The sequence below is a fragment of the Miniopterus natalensis genome, chromosome 11, assembly GCF_054644295.1.
Source record: "Miniopterus natalensis isolate mMinNat1 chromosome 11, mMinNat1.hap1, whole genome shotgun sequence".
Classification (NCBI taxonomy): Eukaryota; Metazoa; Chordata; class Mammalia; order Chiroptera; family Miniopteridae; genus Miniopterus; species Miniopterus natalensis.
This window is the reverse complement of record NC_142091.1, coordinates 6,077,449-6,105,080: the sequence shown is the minus strand read 5'-3', so window position 1 is coordinate 6,105,080 and position 27,632 is coordinate 6,077,449. Positions and strand designations below refer to the sequence as shown.

General features: G+C 58.8%; 2 protein-coding genes across 5 annotated transcripts in view; one reads left to right on the top strand and one right to left on the bottom strand.

Moving 5' to 3' along the window:
- BCL9L (BCL9 like) overlaps nucleotides 1–23,414 on the bottom strand; it is a 27,754-nt gene extending 4,340 nt beyond the window's left edge. Inside the window, exons 1-7 of one of the 3 annotated variants that reach the window (XM_087821493.1) lie at nucleotides 22,967–23,414; nucleotides 7,802–7,903; nucleotides 6,157–6,542; nucleotides 5,379–5,498; nucleotides 2,696–2,897; nucleotides 2,440–2,524; nucleotides 45–2,340 (exon numbers count right to left, since the gene is read on the bottom strand). In XM_087821493.1, the coding sequence (XP_087677619.1) occupies nucleotides 45–2,340; nucleotides 2,440–2,524; nucleotides 2,696–2,897; nucleotides 5,379–5,498; nucleotides 6,157–6,542; nucleotides 7,802–7,827 (3,115 nt within the window). In that variant the 5' untranslated portion in view covers nucleotides 7,828–7,903; nucleotides 22,967–23,414. Of the gene's footprint in view, nucleotides 1–44; nucleotides 2,341–2,439; nucleotides 2,525–2,695; nucleotides 2,898–5,378; nucleotides 5,499–6,156; nucleotides 6,543–7,801; nucleotides 8,234–22,966 lie in introns of those variants that run through there. The other 2 variants (XM_087821494.1, XM_016207689.2) reach the window with 2 other exon arrangements.
- Nucleotides 22,896–27,632, top strand: part of UPK2 (uroplakin 2) — a 24,187-nt gene continuing 19,450 nt past the window's right edge. The window contains exons 1-2 of one of the 2 annotated variants that reach the window (XR_015715266.1): nucleotides 22,896–23,018; nucleotides 23,999–24,133. The gene's annotated coding sequence lies outside the window, so the exon portion shown is untranslated. Of the gene's footprint in view, nucleotides 23,019–23,998; nucleotides 24,134–27,632 lie in introns of those variants that run through there. The other variant, XR_015715265.1, reaches the window with a different exon arrangement.

Sequence of the window (27,632 nt, the reverse complement as noted above, 5' to 3'; positions counted from 1 at the left end):
CCATGCCAGCGTCCAATGCCACTCACCCAACACAGCTGACTCACCCTGCTCTATGCTGCCCAGCGTGGTGGAAGAGTTCATGCTGAGAGGCGGCTGCTTGTTCTGGGGGACCCCAGGGCTGGGCATGGCTGTCTTGGGCGAGGCAACCCAGCCTGGAGAAGGCACCGCCATTGAGGGAGACTTGAGCCTGCTGGGAGAGCCAGTGGGCGAACGGACACTGAGAGAGGAGCTGAGGACCTGGGGCGACTTGAGAGGTCCTGGCGGGTTGGCAGAAGGCAAGGGCACCATCTGTGAGGGAGTCTGGGGTGACTTCAGGTTGGCAGTGGGCGAGGTAACCAGAGGTGAGTGCACCTGGCTAAGTGTGGGTGACTTCAGGTGCCCCATGCCTGGTGAGCCCATCTGATTAATACTGATGGTGAGGTCCGAAGGTCGTCTGCCCAGCCCCCGGCTTGGGGCTGAATGCACAGACCCTGGAGGAGGATTGGGCGCAGGGGGCAGAGGCATGTGGCTAAGCCGAGTGGTCCCCACGCTGCCCATGGGCATTGAGTTCTGGTCAGGGCTGAACATATCTTGGGTGTTGCCCATGTCCTGTGGCAGGGCTTGGTAGGGTCCCTGGCCCCCAGAGAACCCCTGCTGGCCCTGGTTGGGGAACTGCGAGGGCATCAGCATCTTCTGTGGGCCTCCCACCATGCCACTGCTGTTCTGAGCCCGCACTCGGGCCATGTCCTCAGGACTGAGGCCCTGCGGCCCCATCATGTCCCCAGGGCCTCGCATCTTCTGCGACATCAGCATCTGCTGCTGCGGGGTCATCTGTACATTCAGATTCATGTTCATGTTCATGTTCACATTCATGTTCATGTTGAGGTTGCCTGGCCCCAAGGGTGGGTCCACCTCCCTCAGCCCGGACTGCCCCATGGGGGGGCTCAGAAGGCCCCGGCCTCCGCCAAACTCCATGCCCATGGGAGTGCCTGCCAGGCCCTCACCACCAGCCATCTGCCCGGGGAACATAGCTGGCTCCATCTGCCGGTGTGCCTGCATCATCCGCTCCAGCTCCACGCCCTGCCCCATGCCACCACCGCTGGCCATGCCCAGGGGGCGCTGCATGCCCAGTGACCGCTTCTCCAGCAGCTGGTGCCGCAGCAGCTCCTCACGAACCCGAGGGGTCATGAATCGTTCTGCTTCACTCTGCCCACCTGGGTAGGGCACCGGGTTCTGGGCAAAGTTGCTGGGCCCCCCCATGGGGGGCAAGTCTTCGGTCCAGCCCATGCCCGGCCTCACAGGCCTCTGCATGGCACTAATAGGCACCTCCATGGGCATGCCCTGCATGCCTCCAAACCCAGGCACCCGTTGCATCTGGTTGCCTGGGAAACGGGGGCCCGGGAAGGAAGGTCCGCCCCGGAGCTGCATGGGATCTTGGACATCCATGGGCCCGCGCAGCTGTGCACCCATTCCGGGTGGCCACTGATCCCCAGGCTTGCTGTGGTAGGGAGGCGGTGGGCCCCTCACCATCATGGCCCCCATGCCCATCACATCTTGCAGGGGACGGCCCCCATGCAGCCCAATCTGCTCCTCCTTCCGCCGTTTCTCCTCATAGTACTCTTCCTGCAGCTTGCGCCAGGCCACCTGCTCGGGCGTCAGGCTGTCCTGGCCCAGCCTCTGCATCATCATGTTCATCTGCTGCCCCATGTCCCCACCTGGGGGGTGCCCAGGCACCTCATGCTCCAGAGGGGGACCCCCTAGGCTCTGTGTCTGTGAAATCATAGACTGCAAGGGCTCCTCATACTTCTTCAGCCCGCTGGGAGGGGCCGAGGGTGGCTGCTGGGGGGCAGGAGGGGCTTGTGCTGGTGGCCCGCCCTCACCTGCTCCTCCCGGGGGACCCTTGAGGAAAGGCTCAGTCTCCCCGCTGCGGAGCAGCAGCCTCTCAATATCTCGAAGTGTCTGGAGGGAGCGCTCCCGGTGCTCTAGCTGCTCCTTGGACAGGCCCTCCGAGCCCACCAGGCTCCGCTGCCCATTTCCTGTGGGGGTGGCCTCCCCTAGCAGTGCAGGGCCAGGGGCACTGCTGGGGTCTCCTCCAGGAGGCAGCGGGTTGTTGTTGGTAGCAGCCGTAGGGGTATTAGGGTGGGTACCCCCAGTCCCACCGCCCGTGCTGGCAGCTCCCACTGAGTTGGGTGTCAGGTCCTGATTGGTGTCCTCAGGAGGCCCCTCAGAAGACAGAGCAGGGGGGGCACTGCCAGGGGCTGGGGGTGGTGGTGGTGGCAGTGGAGGTGGCTGGGACTGTGGGGTGCCTGCCGATGGTGTGCTCAGGGGTAGCGGTTCTGGGGTGGACAGCACTTTGGGGGCCTGCAAGAGGACAGAGGCAGAGCATGAGGCAGGTAAGGGGACACACCAGCCAATGTGGCTTAGTGGAGACACCATGCCTGAACCAGGAGCCACACTCACCTGGTCAAGCTTGGCCCGGGGCACGTTCTGCTGGTGGTAGGCAAGGATGGAGTCGGCCCGGCCCTGCAGCACGGCCTCCGCAGCCCTGCACAGGAGAGAGCCAGGCACAGATAGCTCAGAGAGGTAGGCAGGAGGGAGCCCTCACCTTCAATCAACCCAACCCAATCCAACCCTGGCCCCCATAGGTGCTCACTTGGGAACCCAGGCTTAGGGATGCTGGGTAAACAGCAAGCTTGGTCTGCCCTGAGGCACTTACGTGTTGGCCAGGTGCGTGGTAAAGACATACACGAACTGTGAGGGCAGCTTTCCAGGGACACCCCCGCCCCCGGGGGCATCGGGCCGCAGGCCTGGTGGGGGCCCATGCGGGGGGCCTGGTGCACTGCTCTCACTGAGGGGAAGTTGGGTGGCTTGGCCGGGACCCAACTGTGGGGCCGCCATGGCAGGGTCTACATTACAATCTGCATGAAAGAGAAGGAAAGAGGGTAAGTAGCCAGGTCTAGAAAGGAAACTAGCTGGCACCCTACCACCCCATCCCAGAGGTGCCCAGGGACAGAGGCTCACTGCTTTAAAGGTGGTGCCCACAGGGTCATTTGTTGCCACCCGCTGGTGGTTTCCCTAGCTCACTTTCCACACATACTTGCCCTAGACCAGTCTTTGACCAGGATGGTAATGGCGGGGACTATGTGGAGCAAAAGGAGAGGGAAAGTGTGACCCTTATGAACCGGCTCCCCCGTGATTGGCATCCCAAATGCATGTGATTCCCCCAGAGTCTGCAAAGCCTGCTCTTAGACCCACTCCATCCCTCACTCTGCGGTCTGCACACACTGAGCAGGTGATGGGGAGGCAAACAGGGTACACAAACTGATGATTCAAACGGTGGATGGTTTTCCATGCCAGCCCCACCACTAACTGGCTGTGTGACACTTCGTCCCCCTCAGCCTCAACTCTCCTGCCCCGCATAGGGAGCAGGTCAAAAAAATCTACTTTTGTAACAAGTTCAGAAGTAAGTCACAAACTAAAAAACCATTGGGAAAACAGAGAAAGTTAGGAAAGGCTGACATAGTAGGTTCACTCCCAAGGTAGACTGGCCACCCTCAGCACCAAGAAGTTTTGTTTCATGGTCACAAACTTGACTGTAAGTCCCAGCCTAGAAAAAAACCTATAGTTGGTCATTAACGGGTCTAAGTGAGTGGGTGGACCCAATCCCAGGCCAGAAAAAAGTGCCTGGCCTACGGATGGGAAGTGACAGCTCTCTCAGTTCATACAAGGCAAACTGCCTGAAGTTGACTCCTGAAGCCAGGGCAGCAGCCACCTCACAGGCCAGTGCTAAGTCCCTCTCCTTGGATAAACCTTCTCTGCCAGTCCTAACTCATAGGGGCCCAGTCTCTCCAATTTTACGTAGAATCACAGAGCCTAAAGTTGTGGATGGGAGGGGACTTGAGAGCCAACTTCCATGCTGCCCTGGGAAGAAAAAGGTGCTCAGTGCTCAGAACTAGGGCTCCTGGGCACAAGTTTTGGGGAAGGAGGCAGCTTTATTTCAACAGGAACTTTCTAGTACAACAATAACAATAATGAAAGCTAACACTGTTCTAAGTGTGTTATACGTATCAGCTCACCAGCCCTATGAGATAAATATTATTTTTACAAACGAAGAAACTGAGGCCCTTTCCCCAGTTTATACAAATAATTAGTAAAACCTGGGCTATAAAGTATTATACTGCGCCACCATTAAGCGCTCTTTGAGAATCTGGTGCCAGGCAGTACAGCTGAAATAGTAATAGTGGTTGCCTTGGTACTGAGTATGGGATGTTAGAAATGGTGTCTTTGTATTTCCCTGTGTCTTCCAATGTTTCTACAATGGTACAGTCCAATGTTATAAAAGTGAACGTGGTAGAGGAGAGTGTCTGTCCTTGGAGGCAGTGGCCACCCCATCTATCAGTGAAGAGTTCAGCCAGGGGCTCGTGAACCGTCAGTCGGTCCCTTTGGGGAGACCTGGGAACAGATGACCTTTAAAATCCCAGCCAGCTGTAAAGGCTTCATTCAGTATTTGATCTATGTGCCACCTCCACAGACATGGTCCACTCATTCCACAAACACCTGCTGAGTCTATTTCCTCTGCTGTGATAGGCATCATAATAGCACCTACCTCACAGGGCTGCTGTAAGGACTGAACACCACAAAGCAGTAAGTTTAGCCAGCATATTTTTTTTCTTCCTTCTTTCTAAGTCCCTGCCTTTAATAAGTTCACAATTTAACACTCTCTGGCTAGTATCTTATGCATTAAGCTGTTTCACATCCCCCCCCCCCAAAAAAAAAAAAACTAGATGTAAGCTTTGAGGGAAAGCACCAAGTAAATTTGTATGGGTGTTTCAAGGGCAGGGTTGTGTCTGGCTCTCCCCCCATCACTTGTGCAAGGCCCAAATACATGCTGATCAATAAAAGAGTGAGAGGAACGGGCATCCACTCACACCCACACTCTGTCCTGGTGATGTATCCTGGGCACTTGCCAGGAGTCAATTAAAGGTTAGGGAAGTGGGCCAGAGACAGGGCCAGCCGGGGTCAGCTCACACCCTAGCAAGGCTGACACCAAGTGATGTTGGACTCCTGCTGCCCAGTAGATGGCAGCATAGGCCAGGAATTCATGGAAGGATGAATAAGTGGCATAGTCAGGAGGGGCCACCTGAGGTTCACCCCACCCCACCACCTCAGTCTTTAGAAAGAAGGGGCCACTGAGCACCTGGAAGGCAGAGGCAGAGCGTGAGTGCAGGAAGCAACAGAATATGAGAGGTGGATCAGAGAGGAGCCTGGGCTACTGACCCTTGCTCGGTGCCCAGCCTTTGCCCTCTAAAGCCGTAGTTGAAGAGAGGAAGGCTCCCTTAGGGCAGCCATCCCCCAAGGGCACCATGGGCCCATGGCACCCTGGCATGATGGGCACTCACTGTGGGTGGCCCCGATGGGCTTGTCGTCCTCCTCGCTGTCTGGTCCTGAGCACCATTCGTCCCCACTGTATGGCTGCTTCCGCTCCAGCACACAACGCCGCTTGCTCCGGGGTGCCACCTCTGCCCAGGCAGGACAGTCAGGCAGGGGTCAGAGTGAGTGCCCGAAGGCCCTGTCCTCCCACACCCAGGCCCATTCTCCCAGATATCCCAGGGCAATGCCCAGGCTATGGTGGGCACTTAGCCAGCCCTTGGCCCCCACCACATTACCATTTGTTTCTGATTTCTCTCTATAGCCCCACTGCCTGTCTCCCCTCCCCCACCCAGCACGGAGCACAACTGGTTCTAATTAAGGGGGGGGAGCCTCTGCTACTCTTCCAGGCTAGTGGCTGCTCAGCAGCTCCCACCAGCCCAGATACCAGGAGCTTCCTGGGATGTGTAGGTCTGCTCCTCACCCCAGAGCACCTCCCTCTTCCCCTATAGGGGTTCTGGTGGGAAAGCAGAAGAGGAAGGAGACTGACCAGAAACCCCATCATCATTCTGTGTGGCTCCATCATGGGTGGCACCTAAGGATGACAAATCTCCACCCTGGCCACCCCCAATCCTGAGAAAAGGACCAGGTTGGTGGGTATAATGTGGGTAAGAGAAAAGTGCCCTGCATAAATGCTGGAGAAGCAGGGGGTGAGGATCAGGCAAGTGGGACAGAAAGATGATCTCCCACCAAGTTTGGGCCTTGGACTGTAGAACATGCTGGACTCTTGGGTATCAGAAAATGGGGTACCTTTGGCCTCTGAATCCAGGGATGGAGTCCCAGCCTCTCGCTGCTCTCCAGAATCCACAGACACACTCCGCTCCCTCTTCACTTTGCCCTTGAGTGAGCTGAAAGGGGGCACCCCTGCCTGGGTGTTCTTCAGACTTGAGTTGCTAGGTGAAATCTGGTTGGCCTTGGCCCCATGGCTCCCCGCCCCCACACCCTTCGAGCCCAGGTTGCAGGTGGGTCCTTGGTTCACATTCTGATGCTGGGATTGGGCCCCACCATTCCCTGTTTTGCCATGATTGGTCAACTTATTTTCTGGGTGCATTGGCTTGGATGGGGCAGGGGGGCAGTGGCCGCGGGGGGACAGTGGCGGGCTCCCTGGAGCTTCTCTCCTCCTGGGGTGGGGTAACCTGGGAAAAGGTGAGAGAGACATGAAAAGTTAATCTTGATAGGGGCTTAGCATGCCTGGATTTTAATTGCCCCATCCTGCCTCACCTAATGGGAGGGGAGGGGAGGGCTGAGTGGCATTTTAAGACTACCAGCTTATTCCCTACCTCCTTCCATTGCTCCTCAGACAAGGGCTGATGCCATTCACCTTGGAGAGTGAAGATGGGGCAACTCCCTACACCCCTAGCCCCCACAATTCAAATGAAAACCAGAGCCTTTCCTTGGCAGAACCCACCCACACTCCCCAGCACCCATCAGGCTGCAAGCCTCCATGGCACCACCACCCTCACACACACTAACACCTGACCAAAACTTAAGCATCCTCTCTTCTAGGGTTTGCTGCCTTCAGATTCCTTCCAAGGTCCCAAACCTCAACTTCCACGTGTCCCAACACCCACAGGAAGGGGCACAGGACCTGAGGGTCACTGCTCATGCCCCAGTCCCATTCCCCTGGGGAAGTGGGGAAAAGCACAACAGAGTGGTACCCACTGGTCCAGACAGCTCCCCAGAGCAGGAGGGGGAAAGCCTGAAGAGGGTTGGCAGCAGGCCTCGCGGGCCGGCGGGCAGGAGCAGGAAGAAAGGGGAAGGGGAGTGGTGTGTGGAGCAGGCTGGAGTGCAGCTTAAAGCCAAGGATTCCTGCAGCCTAAGCTGTGGGCCCTTTAAGATCCAGCTGGCTCCCCCCACCACCTCCCCCTCCCCGGAGACCTATTAATAGCCGCTGGAAAGATCACATCACTGGGAGAGGATATTTATCCCCCCTCATTCCACACCAGCTCAGATTTATTTCAGCTCTGCCGTCCTGCTGCTGCCGCCTGGCCCTGTCTGCAGGCTTCTCCTGGGGAAGGGGAGGAAGGCAGGCACCGCCCCTCCCTTGTAGCTTAGACTGAGGCCAGAGGGCGCCACTGGACCCAGCAGTGGGGTGGGGGGTGGGGGTTCTACTCAAACTGTTTTTAAGAGTAATAGGTTGGAAGGGACAACTAAGCAGCAGGCATAGCTGGTTGCCATTCCCCTCTGTCCCCTGGATCCAGGCACTAAGGCTGTGGGCTCCTGCCTCAGCACAGGCCTTCCCATTCTGACCCCCCTTGAGCTCACTGGTGGCCTGGAAGCTAGGTGCCCACGTTGGCCGGCTCTCCAAACCAGCACAGCTCAGCCCCATCACTAGTGGGCCCTTCCCTTCCCCGCACTCCACACACACATCCCACCCTCCATGACACCCACACACCTTGTCTTGTTAGCCAGGATCCTCATGGCTCCCACACACAGTGGGGCTACGGCCCCTGTGCGTGCCCAGGGCCCAGCCAGGTACTCGGTACTGGAGCACGGACTGCAGCAACAAGCCCCAAAGAGAAAACTTGTGACTTGGGGAGGGGGTGTAAGGTGGGAAGGGGAGAAGGGAGGACCCAACAGCCCTGAGACTAGGGAACTGGATAGGGTAGGGTGGGGATGCAAAGGAACGACTACTAGGTGGGGTCTCAATCCTAAAGGCCAGTCCTATCCCATCCCTCCCGCACTTTACCCACAGGGGGCTTGCAGTCTCTAGCAAGGCCCCGGGCCGAAGAGGCAGAATGCACTAAAAAGATAGGTTGCAACGGTGCCCACGTGTGGTGGCCCTGAAGTCTCTCTGGCACCCTGGGGAACTCTCTCCCAGTCACGCCCCTCACCCGGGCAGGGAACCCCTCGCGACCCACCCAGCCCCAGCTCGGCGCCCCACCCCGTGCCCCGCTCCGCCCTCAGCTCGGGGCCTAGCCCGTGCCCATCCCAGCAGGCCCGGGCGGGCCGCGAGAGGCCTGGCGGGGCCCCGGGGCTGCAGCTGGGCTCTTCTGGAGACCAGTAACGCTGGCTCGGATTCCTCCCCGACCGCAAGAATGCAGGAGCCTCCCCTCCCCCGCCCCGCACCCCACCCCTCCCCACCCCTCGGCAGAGCCCGAGCAGGGGCAGAGCGAGGAGAGCGCGGGCGAGGGGGCGGCGCCCCGCGGCCCCCGCCCTGCGCCCCGCGAGCCGCGGCCACACGGCCCGGCCCGGCCGGCGCCCAGCAGGGCCCAGGCTCCGCGGAGCGCGGGGCGCCGCCAGGCTGGGGCCCAGAGCCACCGGCAGCCGAACTCTGACTCACACTCACTGCTCACACGTGGACCGGGAGACAAAGACACGCACGAGCCGGGAAGCGAGAGGTGCGCCCACGCCAAGCCTGGCAGCGGTGCGCGGGGGGACGCGGGGGGCGCGGGCGAGGGCCCAGCCGAGGCCCGGGCAGAGCGGGCGCGCTCCCGGCTCATTGAACAGACGGGAAGACTGAGGCCGCGAGGGCGCCCCGCAAGGCGCGCCCGGTAGTCACAGCCGCGCAGGGCCATGGACACGGCGCCGACAGGCAGACTCCCACCGGCACGAGCCTCGCCCGGGGCCCCGGCCCTGCCCCCACCCCGGCGGGGAGGAGGCCCGGGCCTGGCGCTCCCGCAGGTGACGCGCCGCCGACGCTGGGCTCAGTCCCGGCCCCCACCCGGCCGCTGGAGGCTGCGCTGGGACCGCCTGCAGCCCTGAGAGCGTCTACCCCAACTTAACCCGGGGCACACTGGCCTTCCCAGCTCCAGACCTGTCCCTGGGAGGGGAGGGGCCTCAGGGGAAGGCTTCAAAGTCCAGGGCCCGGCTGGGAAGCCGCCGGCTGCCAGCCCGCTCCTGCATCGCCCCTGGTTGGGGCAGGCGCGGGGGCGGGCTGGGGGCAGCACTGGGCTAAGAGCAGGCCTGTGGCTGCCGCGGGTCTCAGGCTCCCGCCTTCACCACCTCCCGGGAGGTAGGAGTTTTATGATCCCCATGTCACCACGAGGAAACAGGTCTAGGAAAAGGAAGTGAACAATAGTGGAAGCCCAAGACCCAGTCGCCCTGGTGATTCCCCAACACTGCGTGTACCCCTGCTGAGTCAGGACCGCTCATCTGAGCCTGTACCCCATAGGTGGGCTTCCCACAAGCCAGCCACTGGGCGCAGCCCCCTTTGGGGGGCAGGGACAGGGCAAGGGCCACCGCTACCTCCTATGTTTACAACTTCAAATATTGGGACCTGTAATAATTTGGGAAGGGGCTGTTAGGAAATTAGTCTTCTCCAGTGTCCCCAGTAGGCCAAGGCTCTGCTCCAGAAGAATCCTAGAGTTGCCCTCTCCTTTAGAACACCACCCCTTGCTCCCACCCAGCCACAGGGCAAGCTGAGTCAAGCAGGGATGAGTCAGGACTTTCCCATCTCATCCCCCCCACCCCCCTGCAGCACCAGGCCAGGAGCCCCTGAGATGGGTGAAAGAAAAGGGATGGGGCTCTGGGAACACATTGCTGTGGCTCCCTCTTAGGGGGCAGGTTGGAGAGTGGAGACATGTGCTCACACACAGGGAGCTGGTGCCAGTCTCCTAAGTGAAAGGCCAGCAGCACACTCATGAGGACGGAGCCCAGGAGGCCACTGAGACAGAGTTTGAGATATTTTGCCCTCCCTGTGACACTTGGGAGGTTGGGGGGCAGGAAGCAGGACCTGACACCAGCTACAGGTGGGAGACCAGGAAAGTTTCCATGGATGCCCAGGGCCTCCAGCTCCTTGTTCAATACAGAACTGTCACAGGTATGGGGGCATTCACACACCAGTGGCAACCCACCTATTTCCAGCTGCCCCCACCTTGGGAACCTCTGCTTGGTTCTCTGGCAGGCCCACCAATCTCATTGCCTAGCTCAAAACCACCCAAAAGAGGCAGTAACGAAACTGCTTGGAGGGTCCACGCTCCCATTCAGTGGGCAAATACCTCTAGAGAGGAAATGGTTAGGAGCCCCTGTGATGGCTGAAAGGGGAGGGCCCTGCTGTGAGCAACGGGAGTGGGATCCTTGACCTGTGGCTCAGGGAGATGCAGTCTCCCAAGACAACAAGGTTGTGAGTCCCCGTTCTCCAGGGTATCAGGACTCCTTGGCCCCTAGAAGCTCTTCTCTACCACCCAAGTCACTTCCTCTTCCTGAGGTGGTGACTCAGCTGGGCGGGGAGGTCAAGGATTCATAGCCCAGCAGGAAACCTGCTCAAGGACCAAGCTATTGCTCGGAGACCCTCTTTGTGGGAGCTTCCAGGCTGCCGGAGTTGGGGGTGAGGGGCTTCCCCTTGTCCAGGTTCCTAGCAGTTCTCCTCATTTCCCCCACCTCCTGCCAAAGGAGACCATGTAAATCAACAATTTTTGTCTGGGAGTTTCTAGCCCAACCTCACCTGCATCCCCAGGGTAATGTCAGGCAACCCCAGCCCTACAGGGACATGGAAACTCCTGGCCCCAGACCTTTCTAGTCTGGGATCTTTAAACAGGGTGTTTCTACAAGGGACTCTGCCCATTCTGGTCTCTGTACCTTTCAGAGGCTGCAGGGACAAATGGCATTGCCTAGACAAGCCTGAGGTCATCTCACTTGGCTCCTTCAGCCAGTGCCAGTGTGGCCAGGCCTCGGGAAGCAGTCATGCCCTGGCAGTGAGGTGCCCCCAAAGTCTGCTGCCCAATCCCTGACTGCTCCCTCCCCCAGCGGGGAGCTGTAGAAGGGGGGCACAATGAACCAAGACAGGGCAGGAAGCCCAGGCAGGCAGCGGGCACTCTGGGCCAGGCACAAACAGCCCGCACAGGAAACCACAGCCCACCCCCGCCCACCCCACCCACCCAAAGCTCTGGGAGAGAAGAGTGCCAAAAGTCTGGTACCCCCACAGGGGCAAGAGCCAGGGGTTAGCCTCGGCAAGGGCGAAGCAAGAAGCACTCCAGTACTCTCTGCCCCAGACCCTACCTGGGGAGGGGGAGAGGAAGCCAAGCTGGCAGGGATGGTGCTGCCTCTTTAAATCCACCGAAATCCTGAGCTAGGCCCAACCCAGCTCTGGTTTCACAGGAAGGAAAGGAGCTCAGGAGCCAGTAGGGCAGGCGGTGGTGGCTGGAATTAGCCCCACCAGCCCAAATATATCTGGTCTCTGCCTGCCACCCATTGGCACTTCCTGGCCCCTGGCACCTGCACCATGGTGGGGGTGGGAGAGGGTCTAGGTGCTACTCCGGAGCTGCCCTGTTGCTGGGTACAGGGGGGTAGAAGGTGGCTTCCCAAACCTGTATTCTGAGAAGAGAGGAATGGGCTCAAAAGCAACCTGTGGGCCCTCAGCCTCTGGCCTCCAAGGGGTTAATCTGGCCCCTGTTTGGGGGGTGGGGGTTAGGGGTGGCCTAGGCACCTCCTCCAAACTGCCTGGCTGCTGGGAACAATGGGGCCATTGTGGGAGGAGTGTCGCAGGGCAGCCTGCTGGCACAGCCAGCCTACACCACAGGCAACCTCACCGTGGCTGTGGCAGCTCCTCTGCTCCTCTGCTCTCCCCCAGGTACTAGCAGCAGCAGAGACATCCTCCCAACCCCCTCACCTTGCCAGCCTGGCCCAAACTCTTGGCAACAGCAGCACCTGGAGGGCCCTCAAGCTCTGCCTACGTTGACATCCAGACTGCCAGGACCCTACAGGAAGCAGGGCATGTGGGCCAGGACAGGGTGGGGTGGGGGCTGACAAGACAGGATGTATGCCTGTGATCCTCCTGCAGGGAAGACAGGAAGGCCAAATGGGGTTGCTGGTGTCAGTCCTGGCACGCTCAGGCAAGAAGGGCTTAGGGAACTATGAGGGCAGTGGCAGGCAGGGTCCCCTGCCCCCAGGCCTCCTGTCCTACTTACTCCATAAACCTGCGCCCTGAGGTGGTCCAGTGCCAGGTATCCCGGGGCTGGGACACCGGCAGGCAGTGTGAGTGATGCAGTGGAATGAGAACTGGGTTTACAGTCAGGTAGACAGGGTGCCAGTCATACCCCACCCCTTCTGAGCTACAGGACCTTCTCCACCCCTTCGGCCCTTTGGCCCCAGTTTCCTCTTCTGCAAAATGAGGATAAGTTCATAGAGTGAAATACTATTAGTAAAACTATCTAACAATGCCTATGACATAATTAGCCCTCAACAAATCACCTCTGGCCATGGTGTCCCCTTTTTTACTCCCTGAAGAGCACCCAAATACATGGGCATTTGGTAAATGTGGGCATTGTTCAGATGTGTGTCCTGGAAGTACTCATGGGCTTGTGGGCCTCGGATTCGTGGTACTGAGTACAAAGACTTGGCTCTTCCTCTACACTCCTCAGAGGCCAGCCCCTTGGCAAGCACTCCCCTGAGCATCCTGGGTTTACTGACAAACACTCAGACTGGAGTGTGAACCCAGAGTGCAGTTGACCACTCTCTTATCCTCGGGTCTATGTCTCAAAACCCCAGGAGGCAAGCAAAGGGGGGTTTCCCTTCAAAAGTGGCCTACACTCCCTACACCAGGTGCCCCTCTCCCCACCTGACCCCTTGGCAGTCTCTCCACAGGGTTTGGGCTGGGAGGTCTTGCCATGGACCTCTTTAAACAATGGGAGGGTCTTAGAGGAAATGAAGAGCAACTGGGAGATGCAGTCCTGAAAATTAGGGGTCCAAGGAGAAGACTTGTTCTCAACTAGAAAGGGCTGTCCCTCTCAAGGTGGCTCCACAAGCCCCAAAAGGGTTAACAAGACCCTAAAAATAACCTGCTCCCAGCAGGACCCACTGCATGGAACCCACCAGCCATCTGTTCCCATTTTCTCCTGTTCACATTGGAACATCTGAAACCAGCCCCAGAGCCCCAGCCTGATCCCAAAAATAGCCCCAGCCTGTCCAAGGAACAGGCTCCAGGGGCTGGGCACAGGCAGGCAGTTAGCCCAGCAGTAAAGCACAGCCCAGGCCCATGCTGCACCCTCATCCTGGGCCTATGGAAGGGAGGTGCTTCCCTCTGGTCCCAGAAGGAGGTAGTGAGTAGAGCCAGGGATTCTAGCCCACTCCTCTTGGTACCAGGCCAGAGAAGGCACCTGCTGGCCAAGCCCAGGCCTCATACCCAGGAGCCCAGGTGTCCCAGGCACTTCTGCCACATTCTGATCAACTTTCTCCAGGGATTTGGACAGCGACTGCCCAGAAGATCCAAACCACCTGTCTGCAGAGCTCCCCTCGTAGCCACCATCCCTGCTGCCCACTCCTGGGCTCCTTACCCAGAAGTTCCCAAGCCCCAGCCCCTCCACCATCCCACTCCCATCCCAGGGCTTTCCCAGCACCACTCAGTATTCTCCCCTGCCTCAGGGCACACAGGGCTGAAGCAGACTTTTTCCAGACTGCCCATACTCACCCATCAGCCCAGGAAAGGCTTCTGGAGGTGTCCTCTAGACACCGTAGATGCTGGTAGAACCCCACCCCTCCTCTGAGCTTCAGGATGCCTCTTCCCTGCCCATCTATATGCAGCAGGTGTCAGGCAAGCCCATCTGGGTTTCTACACATGTAACAGGCCTGAGCACTGCCCCCACCACTCTCAGGGGAAATGCCCAGGTGGGTTCCAGGGAACCCAGGAAACCCGGGACACTGAGGCAGGCCTAAGAAGCACCATCCATATCATAGCTCCACACTGCCACTTCTCCTCCCCAGGAAGGTCCCTGACCCCTCAGCCAGGAAGGAAAGGAAGAGACATCTAAGGCGTTTAAGGACAGAATGTCTTGTTCGGCTGGTGAAAGAACAGAGCAGCAAGGGATGGGATGGTTGAGAGGTTACTGAAGCTGATCTGAGCTCACAGACCAGGGGAGGGAGGGCTCAGCCCTGAGAAGTGAGGGAGACAGGGGAAAAGGCATGTCCTAAGTCCCCCAGGGCCCTCTCCAGGGCCATGGCTATTTGGCAGACTTGCAATCAAGATGTCAGCCAGCACCAACAGTGGGGAAACTAAGGCAGCAGGAAGGTGGGTCTGGAAGGATATTAAAACCTAGGAGTCTGAAGTGCTTACAAGGCTGTCTCTTCCTGACCACCCCCCACTCCCCCCACCTGCCTCAATTCTTCCCCTGCTGAAGCCCCTGAGAGTCATTCCTGGAAGAGCTATGACTAGCGCCAGTGAGGACGGCCTCTACCGTTTTTTGAGCATTTGCTCTGAAACGTCAGGCTGTGCTGCATGCTTCACATGCTTTATCTAACTTAATCCTCAGAACTCTACGCAAAAGTGCTTTTATCACCCCCACTTCACAGACAAGGCATGCAGAAGTCAAGTAACCTGCTTAAGGTACACAGTTCAGTTAGAAGAGTCAGGATTTGAACCCAGGCACTCCAGCAACTGGGTTCTTAACCATTTCACAATACAAATGCACCCTGGTAGCAGCACTCTGCTGTGATGAAAGAACAGGTGTCTCACTCATTCCCCTCCCTCCATGCCTGAGGTATACCAGGTCCTAGCTAGAGGTCACAGGTCCTGCCCAGGGAGGAGATCAAAGAGAGGACACCATTCCACACCCCACAACACACGTGCCCAGCCTGGCTGCTGTTCTAAGAGTAAATTTCTTGGGCTGGCCTCAGTCCACTCACCCTTAATCTGTTATGTCCTCACTGATCCTGGCCCCTAAGAATCAGGGAAGTGAGCAAGGCAAGTTACCATGACAACAGCACAGGCCCCCCCCCCCCCCCAGTCTGCTGCCCCTTCCACTCTGCAGGTGAGGGTCAAAGGTCAAGTGGGGTGGAGTCCAAGCCCTGCCCCTAAACCAGCTCAGCCAGACCAGTCACAGCTCCCCAGAGCAGGACCACTTCCTCCCAGTTCCTGAGGGGATTAGAAGCCCCTCCCTCCTGAGGACAGCCTAGAGGTGCCACCTCCATCCAGGTTCACAGCTTTCTCCAGCTTCCCCTACTCAGACCAGGAGCCTCAGGCATGTTTGTTGTGAATTCAGGGAGTTGTTGCTAAGTAAGGAAGGAGGGGAGGGAGGGAGGCAGGGGGGAGGGAGGGAGGCAGGGGGGAGGGAGGGAAGGAGGGAGGGGGTAGCAGTGGGGAGAGAGCATGTATCTCTAGGGGCCAAGGCAGAAACCACATTATGGTGGCTGGTAGCCACCCTGGCGTTGACTCAGCCAGCTGAGGCCAAAGCCAGCAACAAAGAGAAAGACTTGGGATGACCAGGAAATTGTACCTTGCCCTCCAGGCTGCCCTCCCACCTCCCACCTGGGGAAAGAATCCAGTCAACTAGAGGACTGGGACCTCTCGCTGGAGTAGCTGCTTTAACCCTTCCTGCCCTGGCCTTAGCCCCTCTCCCTACCAGGTTCCCAGGTTGCAAGGCTGTTAGCTCCCTTCCTCTTGGGGAGGAAGATGAAAGAAGTGGGGGCAGAAAGCCAGGAGGAGAGGTGCCCAAGACAAAAAACCAAGCAGGAGACCACGGCAGACAGAGGTCAGCAAGGAGGCTGTGGGGGAGAGGGACACACACCTTACTCTCATCTCAGGGGCAACTGGGTGTCTGGGCTCAGGCTCAGGGTGTGGTCTGGGATTAAGGCTCCCTATGGAGAAAGTCACAGCAAGAAACCCCAGGCCAGCAATCCATGCCCCTGCTCCTCCCACAACCCAGTCCCATCTTAACACACACACCAAATAAACATGTACACACATACACATGGCCTGCAGCTCCAGGAAGTCTCAGAGCTACTGAGACAACCCCACTGCCGCCCCCACCCCCACCCCACCCCCTCCAGGACTTCTGTGGATTGGCCAGGAGCCACACTGCTCCCCCTCCCTATCCTGGAAGCAGGAAAGCGAAGGCTCAGGAAGATGCCTTGGAGATCCCTTAGGGTTCAGTCCCGCAGGGAGAGAGATGGGGCAGACAGACAACTCTCGGGGCCTGGCAGGAGGACCTGGGAAGAGAGTTGGATGGGGAGCCTAAGGAACTCAGCCTCCAGCCCCAGCCACCCCCAGGGTTACCCTACGTCAGGGGAAAGAACGGTGTGGCTCCTATGTCCCTGTGTGGTCTCCTTGGCTACAACCCTTATCCCCTGAAGATGCAAAGTCCTGGGGACCAGGCCTGGCTGGGAGGCCGGGGGTGAGAGAATCATGCAGGCGTAGCAGTTCAGTAAGAGGGGCTGGCGGAGCTCCCAAAGGCAGGCGGAGGGAGGCTGGTGGCTGGGCTCAGTTTGTACTGGGGGTCAAAGGGGAGTTCTTTTCCAAAGAATTCTGGGAGAGAGGCCAACTAGAGCAAGCTGCTAACCACCTCTCCCTCTCTCTCTCTGGCAGGAGGGAGGGGGTGTCCCTGCCAACCAGACTTAACCCTCTCTAGTCTGTGTTGCTCCCAGGCACAGGATGGGGGAGTTGGGGAGAACTTTGCTGGGCTCAACTTCTAGTTCTAGGGGCAAGCGCAGGGCATCTGTCAGAACAAGGCTGGTTCCACATGGCCCCATCTGGTACTGCCCTGCCCTACCCCTGGCTGATTTTTCTGGGCTCATCTCCTGAAGGTGTCTGCAGTGACGTGTGTGTGCGTGTCTCAGAGACAGAGATTGAGAAATAAACAGAAAATTCCTTGCCAAGGCCCTCCCCATGCTGGGTCACTGAGCACTGTACCAACCTGTGCCTCTACCCCTCCCTTCTTCCCACTTCATCCTGGGACTAGAGGCCATGGAGGGGCAGCAGTAACAGAGACAGGAAGAGGACAGCTTATCCACTGCACGTCTCCCGCTGCTGTCTCCACAGGCCCTGGACTCACACACAGCCCCTGCCCCTGCCCCAGCCCTCTTCTTCCTCACTGATTGGCCACAAATGCTTCTAGAGGAAAGCATTCGCTTACAGCCTGAGATCCCAGGACAGCACTGCAAGGTATCAGGGGTTTCACTGCCCGCATCCCATGTAGACATAACTTTGCTATCGTCACTACCCTTGGTTTGGCAACAAAAAAAACAACCAACCACCTGGCAACCTTCCCTCCTGTAAAACACTGTCTAACTGCAGAAGGAAGGAATGAGATTAAACATCAAGAAGAACTTCTCAGGCCCTTGCCAGGTGGCTCAGTTAGCTAGGGCATCTTCCCAATACACCAAGGTTTTGGGTTTGATACCCGGTCAGGGTACATACAAGAAACCACCAATGAATGCATAAATAAGTGGAACAGCAAATTGATGTCTCTCTCTCTCAAATCAATAATAATTTTTTTTTAAAAAAAAGGGCTTGCCCACCCGGGCATGGCTCAGCGGTTGAGCATCAACCTAGGATCCAGGCGATCAGGGTTCAATTCCCAGTCAGGGCACATGCCCGGGTTGTGGGCTCGATCCCCAGTTGGGGGAGTGCACTCTCTCATCACTGATGTTTCTATATCTCTCTCCCTCTCCTTTCCTCTCTCTGAAGTCAATAAAGATTTTTTTATTTTTATTTTTAAAAAGGCTTCTGAGGATCTACTACAATGGCAACTGGCCCCACCCCAAATACTTCACACTTCTGGGGTGGTGCATCACCCCCTAGGATTTCAGGGCCCTCTGTCCTCTGTTGAGGCTGGAAATATGAGCATCTAGTCTTGTTTTGCTCTCTGCCTCTAGCTAGAGAAGTCAACTTTCGGAACCTTAAATTAGCCACCAAGCTCCCAAGTCTGATGCAGTGGCTATTTCTTGTCCTCAAAAATCAAGTTACTCCAGGGCTGGAGAGTTAACTTCCTCTCCCCAGCCCTTTCCTTTAGAGCACTGGGCCTCCCTATGACATCTACCACTGTAGCCTCAGGACAAGAAGGGGTGGACTGGTAATGCTGGGATCCCTCAAGGTGCTGGGTGTCCATGAGGGACAGAGGAAGAGAGCCCAGCCCTGGGGACACTTTATCCCAAAGTCTCCCCACTGTACCACTTTCTCTCCAAGGACCACAGAACTGCCAGAAGGCTTGGCCCCACTCCAGGAAAGCTCCCTATCAAAGGACAGAGGACTCCATGTCCCAGGCAGCTTCAGGGAGACATGTGACTACACAGCCCAGACACGTTCCCAGGGAGGAGGAAAGAGGCGGGAACAGAAGCAGAGCACACACATGCAGTACACTCATGAGAGACACAACCCTGGGCACATGCACTCCTCAGAGATACTCCCAGACACATGCAACAGAGATTTACAGACACAACTCCCAAAGACACACATCAAAAATGCCTCCTAGCCCGGCCAGGTGTGGCTCAGCGGTTGAGCCTCGACCTAGGATCCGGGCGATCAGGGTTCGATTCCCGGTCAGGGCACATGCCCAGGTTGCGGGCTGCAGCCAATCAATGACTCTCTCATCATTGATGTTTCTAGCTCTCTCTCGCCCTCTCCTTTCCTCTCTCTGAAATCAATAAAGATATATTAAAAAAAAAAAAAAAAAGCCTCCTAAAAATCACTCCAAACTCCCCAAGAATAGCTCCTTAAGACCATAAAGGCTTTCATACTCCTAGAGAAGACCCAGGAGAGCTCAGGAACAAGAGACATGGGCCAGCACACAGAACTGCTGACAGAAAGAAGATACACCCAGCCCGGCCAGGCGTAGCTCAGCAGCTGAGCATTGACCTGGGATCCAGGAGATCGCGGTTCGATTCCAGGTCAGGGCACATGCCTGGGTTGCGGGCTCGATCCCCAGCAGGGGGCGTGCAGGAGGCTGCCGATCAATGACTCTCTCATCATTGATGTTTCTCTCTCTCCCTCTCCCTCTCCCTTCCTCTCTGAAATCAATAAAGATATATTCAAAAAAAGGAGATACACTCACATTGGGATGCACACGCACACACAGTAGTATGCACATGGCCATGTGCTAACACACACACACAGAGTAGTACACACGTGGCCATGTGATAGCACACACACACACACACAGTACACACGTGGCCATGTGATAGCACACACACACACAGTAGTACACACGTGGCCATGTGCTAGCACACGCACGCACACACACACACCCTGTCAATGCACAGCGTGGAGTCAGGTTAGAGGACTAAGTTCTGGGCTAGTGGGGAGGAGAGAGTCAGAGGGGTGGAGAAGCACTCAGGGATTTCAAAATAATCCTGGTTTCGAAATGCTGGATTCAGGGCCATTCCCTAGTTGAGGCTGGGGGTAGAGAGTGAGGGGAGAAGGAAGACAGGCCAGTGCAGAGCCACCAACCAGCCCACTGGAGGAGGGGGTTGGACAGAACCAGCCCCTGAAGAAGGGGGAATAGAGAAGTTATCAAAGTTAGGAAAGGCAGGTGCCCCAGGCCAAGCAGGGGGGCCTGGGGTGGAAAAGTGGCCTCTGCTTTTGCCACTGACTAGAAAAGAAGGCAGGAAGGCTTCCTTCCCCTCAGGACTGAGAGGAAAGGGAAGCCTGCCTGTGCCCCTACCCCACGCACAGGCTGCGGTGACTACTTTCTCCCCTACAGACTCGTACCTTGGCACCCCTTCCCCACCACCTAGCAGAGCCCCAAGGTGGGCCTAAAGCGAAGCGGTTGGGGTGGGGGCAGCAAGGGCCTGCAGGGGTCAAGGATCTTCCACGCTCAGGGCAGGGTGGGGGACAGCTACCTAAGAACACAGGGCTTCCCTCCTCTCCATGGGGGGGCAGCTTTAGGGAGAACGGGGCAGTGCAACATACCCCAATACCCAGGAAGTCACCCTTCTCTTCCCAGGGTAGCAGAATGCCCTTATTCCCCTCCCCCCAACCTCCAAGGAAAGTAGGCAGTTCTCTCCCAGGGAAGGGATTCAGGCCAGTCTGGAGGCCGGGACCTAGCACGGGGCAGAGGAGACTCCAGGCTCTAACTCCAGGCTGCTGTCTCCACGGCCACCCATCCAAGTAACATGCAGCATCTCAGGGGCTCTAGTCCTGTGGCCTTCCCCAGACCCCTTAGCTCCTAGCTACTTGGACCTCCCACTATGTCCAGCCCCAGCTCTGGTGGTTACAGGACAGGACCTGGGAAAGCTCAGCACCCTCTAGATGAGCCTCTATCTACCAGCCCCATCCTGGGCCCTTGGCCAGGCAGAGCCTCCTTTCTCCAGATCCCTGGGGGCAGTCCCATAGTGTGGCTATGGGTGGGCAGCTGGCAGGGCTGGCAGGCAGGGGCACAGATGCCAAGCTAGCGCAGCCAGGCACTCAACAGGTTGAGCCAGTCCCCGGAACAGCCCCACCCCAGGGAGAGCAGGCCTGGCAGAGGCTCCCCGCCCAAGGCACCCAACCTGTACCCACTAGGCTGCCCACTTTCCCACGCTGCCATCCCCCTCTGCCTCCTTCCCCTAGGTCAGCATCTGGGCAGTGCCCAAAGCTCTTGGTACAAGGGATGCTATTTCCCCATCACCCTTAGGTGCCCAGACTCTTGGAGCACCTCACTATGAGCAACCAAGAAGCCCCAGGAAGAGTAAATATGGCATTAGGGCAACAAAAACCCCAAAGTGCCCCTATCTCCTTTCAGGCCTCTTCTGGTCCTGGGAAAACTCAACACTCAGACATCCTGGCTCCTCACAACTGCCCCACCTCACTCCTGTCCCCAAGCACTGGGACAGAATTTCAGCCTGTGGTGCCAGAGGCAGTATGGGGGTGCCCCCAGCTTCTCTTAGACTCCCTGGAGGAGGGGCTGCAAAACTGGGTGACTGCTGGCTCCCTCCACTCCTACTAGAGCTGTTGTTGCCTGAAACCCTGGTGCTTTCCTTGCACCCCACTCCTGGGCTCCGTGGAACTCCATCCCAGCCACTCCCCCCACAGGCAGGCAGCCCCTCTCTGCAGGCATCTCCTTTAATCTAAAGCAGGTGCCAGGAATTCCAGCCTTTGCGGAGTCGACACTGCCACCTACTAGGCCCTGCCCAGAATGCTACCCCTGCCTGTCCATGGAAACTGAGCCCCCAGCCCAGGTCTCCTGCTTAACCCAGGTACCCAGAAGTTGGGAGGCAGGAACTACCCAAACAAAGGCATGGGTGCCCAACACAGATTTAAAAAAGCAAGTTCACTAGGTCCTACATCACCACTGTTGCGCTAGTCCCAGGTTTCTGTGGACCACCAATCCTCCTCCAGGACTCTGTAATCTCTTCCCACTTTGACTTTCAACCCCAGCAATTAGAGCCTCATTTAGAGTCTCCATACAGATCTCCAGAACCCATCTCCTGCTACCCCAAGCACAACAGTTACTCTGGATCCAAGATTATAGGTATTCTAGCCCTCACAAGCACCCTTTCCAACATTAACCCCTACCCACCCCAATTGGGAGCAACACAGGTAAGCAGAGAACCTCTAGAGGGAAGTGGTCAGAAGGCTGGACTTCAGGCCTGGTTCTTCTTCAAGGCCAAGAAGCCTGATCACCCGAGGGAGGCAGCATCTTCCTTTCTGGCACCACACTCCCCCTACCCTTCACCTTCTTTGCCATCCTCCCCCTGTCCTGAGGCTTCTCTCAGCAGGGGCCTCAGAGCTGACACCAGAAAGACAGGGCCCGAACACGTTCCTCGCCTGGGGCCATGAAATCGTGGCCTGACCCAGAGAAGACAGCGGAGCAGTCAGGCCGCCCTAGCCCAGAAGTGGCTGCTCCCTGGAAAGGCTGAGAAGCAGGTAGGAGAAGGGAAGCGGAAGCCCACCCACCTTGGAACTCTCACTTGGAAAGCTGCCGAGAGACATCAGTAGGATTACAGCAGATAGTGGGAAGACAGCTTTCCTAGGTAAGCCCTTTCCCAGAGCTCAATCACATGCCCGGCTAACCTCTCCCAGAGCAACACGTTTCCTCCCTGCAGCAGAGCCCCCGCCCCCCCAGACACAGACATACACCCCAAGCAGCAGACAGACAGAAAGAGAGGGAGGAGGAAGTGTCAGAAAAACCCGGAAGGAAGGAAGCTGGACAGACAGACAGAAGCTGATCCTGGCTTTACTGTTCCAGAGAGGCACCCTCCAGATTCCCAGACTGTGGGGAACACTGTCCTCAGCTCCAGGTGGGAGAAGGGGACAGTAGACCTCAGTCTCTCCTGAAACCAACTCCAGCAGCCCTGGGATAGAATATATCTCAGCCAAGCAAGACGCCCTCAGCCTCACTTCTCTTCCCCCACATTCCTTTGGACCAAGGCAGGGGCCACTTCCCCTCAGCAGTGCAGGGACACCTCCAAGGAACTGTGTGACTGCCCCACCCCCTCCAGCCAAGCCCACACCACTGAGAATCCCAGGCTGGGAGAACTCCTCCAGGCACAGCCCCTGCTGCTCCCAGGCAGTGCTCGGGGACGCAGGGTGACCCCAACAACCCCCAATCCCAATGCACCTCCTCTGGAGGCTCCCATCGGCAGGGAGGGGTCCCGGGGTGCTGGGACCCAAAGGACTGGTAAGCCTGGGAGGGGGACTACAACTCCCAGAAGCCCCCAGGGCAGGGCTGCCGCTCCAGCTGGCCCGAGGCCGGCCTTGTTCTCGCTCCAGGGCGGCAGGGTCAGCCCTCCCCCCGCGCTCGGGCCGCCGGCCTGACTGGGGGCCCAGGAGTAACCTCCACGAACCCTGGGGGCGCTCCCGCCCGTTGGACGGCGGAGGGGCGCGCGCCAGACACCTTGGGACTGCGCTCCCCTCCCCAGCCCGAGCCGGATTCCCCTCCGCGCCTCGCGGGCTCGGCACGCCCGCGGCCCGCAGCCCCAGCCCACCCCTCACCTCTGGCGGGCCGGGGTCCTCACGCCAGGCCGGAGCTGGACGCCATGACCAGGTCAGGGTCGGTGGGTGGGTCTGGGTCCCTGCTCGCCAGCTGGAGGTGCGGCGGGGGCGGGCAGGAGGTGGGCTCTGGGTCCTGGGCGCCTTGGTCTCAACGCCAGCCCGGCCCGGGGAGGTGCCCGGGGGTCGCTGGGCGCCTAGGTTCCTGCCTCCCAGTCGCGGAGCATGGTCGTGGGCGCCGGGCAGCGGCGGAGGCGCGCGCCCGTCCGGCCCTGCGCGCGGGCCGGGGTCTCGGCCCCGAACCGCGAGGCTCGGGCTCCTGCTCCTCCTCCTCCTTCCTTCCTTCCTTCCGCGCTTCGCCGCCTCCTTTCACTTTCCCCGAGGCCGGCGGGGCGGCGCGCGCGGGGCGCGGAGGGGGCTGTCTCGCGTTTATTGTCGGTCGGACGCCGAGGGTCCGCGTCGCAGCCCCGGGTCGGCGCGGCGCCGGGGGACCCAGGCGTGCGGGCGTCGGGCCGGCTGGCTGCGGGCGGCGGTGCTGCTGCGGCCCCGAGCCCGGGGCATGTCCGGCCACTGGCCCCGCCGCGCGCCGCCTCCCCGCGCTGCCCTGCGCTCGGCTCCGCGCCCCGGCCTGAATAAGCATCGGCGCTCGGGCGGCCTCCAGCCTTCATACCAGAGCCCGAGAGGCCCCTGTCAAAATAAGAGCTCCCCCATCTCGCTCGCCTCCGCGCCCAGCCGGCTCCCCGGCCTCCCAGTGGTCTGACGCGGTAAGGCGCCGCGGGCCAGGGGGAGCGGGTTGGCCCGCGGGCGGGAGGGGGCTTCCACCTTCCCCCCTCCCCGGCGGAGGGGACGCGCCGACGACGTCCGCGCTAGGGAGAGGTTTGACAACCTACCCTACCCTCCTGTCTGCGCTGATTGGAAGAAGCAGGATGCCTGGACTCTCAACCCCAGCACACGCGCTACCGAGCCCCCTCTTCACTGTACCCACCCACACTTATTATGCACTGAGCATCTCCTCTATTCCTCTCTCTTTCCTAGTAGACCATGAAGTTCTTGAGGACATAGACTGAATTTTTTCTTCCCAATTCTCAGTACAAAGTGGATGCTAAGAAAATGTTTGTGGAAGTGAAACCTCTGTCTTCTCTAAAGAACTCTCTCCTATCCTCAGAGTGCTGCGCGCGCGCGCACACACGACCCTATATGAGAGTAGATGCAATGAAAAAGAAATTGTACGTTTAAAAAGCATTTCACATATGTTATTTCAATGTTTACCACAAATTGGTGAGAAAGATGCTATGGCCCCATTAAACTGGTCAGGAAACTGAACTTTGCACTAGTGAAGGACTTAGTCCGGGTTTCACAGCTAGAAAATGGTAAGCCCAGGACTAGAATTTGGGTGTCCATATCCCAAGGCACTTCCCCTGTATCCCAATGCCCTCACCCACCCAGAATTAATACCAACAAGTAATAAGCATTGAGTGTTTGGGAGGGAAGAGCACTGGTGAGCCTGTTTGCTCCTGCTATTTGATTCCCCTGCTAACCCTTGGCTCCTGCTCACAGATGGTCCCCAGGGAGCTCTAGCCCTCTCCTACCTCCCTCTGTCCTTACCACATATTATATCTATGCCACCCACTGGGTACCTACTTAAATGTTTTCTTTTGTTTCTCTGTATATATATCTGTTTGCTCCAAAATATTGTTGAGGGCCCAAACCTTCTATGCCTCTATATTCCCCATAGCACTCAAGTTCTGGGGTCATAGTAGGGCTTCAATAAATTCACTTGATGAGTGGATAGTGCCAGCAACTGGGCACTGGGCCAGGTCTGGGGAGATACAGGAGAAGGGGGACAAGACCTGAAGGAAGATAGCATAGTACCCCCTGTGGGTTGCTTACCACCATAGTTTACCCAGCATTTTCATGCACATTGTGTCTTGGTCATGCTTTGATCCAGTCAACAAAACTTCCCCAAGTGCCTACTAGATGCTGTGCCACCCCGGGCTGGGTTAGGGGCTGATGAATCACAACCCCATGAGCTAGATATTATTCCCATTTAAAGGAAAAGCAAGCTGAAGCCCAGAGAGGCTGAGCTCTGGTGTGATAGAATCCCAGGGCCTAGGATAGTACCTGACCCATGGAATTAGGGTTTAATTTCCTCTCCCCTCTCCAGGGGTCCTGTGGGTATAATATGAGCTACAAGGCAAGAAGGCCATTCTCAAGCAGGTTGCTTGTTATAAGGAAGGGTCCACCGCATTTATGTGGATCAGTTTTTTGTTACATACATGACAAGCCACATAGGTTGGCTCCCATCCGTTTGGCACAGTGCCCAGCTCCTAGCAGGTCCAGGACGCAGTGTTAGTGGGGGTGATAGCTGTGTTGCAAGGGGTCTCTAAATGTGGTACACAGTAAGTTCAAGTGTATTCCGCACGTCCCGTGGAGCAGCCAAGTAGAGCGCTCCCCTGGGTGGGGCTGTGACTCATTCCCCAGCGTGGGTTCCAGGTTGGGATGCGGAGCTGAGCTCCAGGCAGCCACGCGTTCTGGGCGGGGCCCTGGAGGGAGCGCGGGGTGGGCCGAGGCCGGCGGCCAGTTGACGGAGTGGAGCGGCTCCCTCTGCTGGCGCACTCGGGGAGCCACCGCGTTTCCGTGTGCGTGTGTCACAGGTGTGCGGGCCACGTCGGTGGCAGTGCCGGCCTGGTATAGGTGTGAGAGGGTGCCTGTTTGTGGCGCAGTGTGGGTGTGCCAGCGCCACGCGGGCCTGTTTCTGGAACCACAGGGTGTACACACACAACCTCATCTCGTAATACAATTGACTTCGGGGCTGGGCGCAGGAGGGGGCGGTGCCAGGGCTGCTGCAGCTCCCAGACTACTTCCCGCGACGGCTCGGACCCAGGACGGAAGGATCTGCGTCGCGGTGCTTCTCAGACCGCGTGCAGGTGCGAAGATTCAGATTCGCTAGGGATCCGGTTCCTAGGGAGGGGCTCTATCCCCTCAAGTAACTAGGATCCAAGAAAGAGTTAACTTTGAGCCCCACAGTGACTTCAATCATTGGCTCAGGACACTGTCAGTCAGAGTTCTGGGGGCAGGGTTTGCGGGGACGGCCTTCGGACTGCCCCGCGCCCCTCACTTGCCCCTCGACCCCCACTTATTTCACTCTGGGATGCACCTACAGCCCCACCTTGAGGCAGACAACTTCCTGGGCCTGGAGGAGGCCCTTCCGGGCGGCCTGGCTCCCCCGCTCACTCCAGCGGCCTGGCTGCCTGATAGATGGTGATTATTATATAATAGACCTTCTGGACAGAACCGTGCCAGCGCTCGGAACACTTTGCTCCTGCTCGAAGCCTGCCCAGGGCCTGGCACCAACCGTGCAGAGCCTGCTGCCCAGCTCTGCGGGCGCCCGCTGCACCGCCTCCATCCCGGGGCGGGAGACTCCTGGGCCACCTTCCCTGGTAGCCCTGGGGCCAGATCCTGGGATGGGGCGGGCGTCAGGCTGGAAGTCCGGCTGGCACCCAGCAGGTCTCAGGGTCGGCCTGCAGAGTGTCGTTTTTCTAGCGCCTCTCCAGGATTGTGAGAGCCACTTGGCCCCTCCAACCTGAGCTTGGAACTTAGTTGCCAGTAGAGATGGGGACAGGGGGTGCAGGGGATGGGGTCGGAAAGGGAAAGAAGTTTGGAAAAGGTCCTGGGGCAGGAAAGAGGAGGCTGGGAGAGGGGCCGCCGGGGCAGTGGGGGAAGGACTCTTATCCTGACAGGGCTCCCGCCTTCCCCGACTGGAGGGTTTGGAAAAACTGAGCAGGCAGCCAAGGCTTGGCTGGAAATCCCGCAGCCCACCCTCCCGGGGACAAAGCTGGAGCGCGAGGGAGGGCGGGGGGAGAGCGCGACCCCGGGGAGGGCGGGGCCTCTTGGGACTTGGGGCCCAGGGGCCAGGTCCCTGGGGAGGGGGTTCCTGGCGCTGTCCCCCGCCGCGCCCCCCTCCTCCTCCCTGCCCACCCCCTTCCACTTCCTTCTCCCCGGCTCCTGCGCCGCCGGCTGCGGGCGGACTTAACTCCTTAAGTGCCAGCGGGCGGACGACGCGGCGCCGGCGCCGAGAGGGAGGGGCTCCCGACCGCGCGCCCACCCGCCGTTCGCGGCTCGCAGCCCGGAGCGCAGCCTCGGGATTCGGGCTGGTCGCAGCCCTGGAGGGCCGCCCGGTCCCGGCCGGGCGACGCGCGGACCCGGGCACCTGCGAGCGGCGTGAGCCAGCCCTTCCCCTCGCCCAATCGCAAGTCTGCCCCCCGCTGCCAGGCTTCGGTCTCTCCCTGCACTCCTGGGCCACCCTTCCACACACAGCCCCCCCCCCCCCATTACTAGTTGTTGCAAAGGGTCGTGAAAGTTAGAAGGCTGCGGGGAACCCGGAAGCGTGGGTCCTGGGGGGCCACGGCCCCCCGACGTCCTGCCCCGGAGGCCGGGCGCCGGTAAACCACGCCCCTTACCCGGGCCTCGGCGCCCAGGTGCGCGAGGGGGCGCGTGGGCTCCCGGTGGAGGCCGGGGCGCCAGCCGCCCGCAGCTCCTGCTGGGACCGGGCCGCCGCGAGCCGAAAGGCTACCTTCTCCACCCTAGCCCCTCCCCTCTGCACACCCCGCACCCACAGATTTGCCTTCCAATCCGCCACGAGTGACTGCCCGAGGGAAGTGCCTGAGGC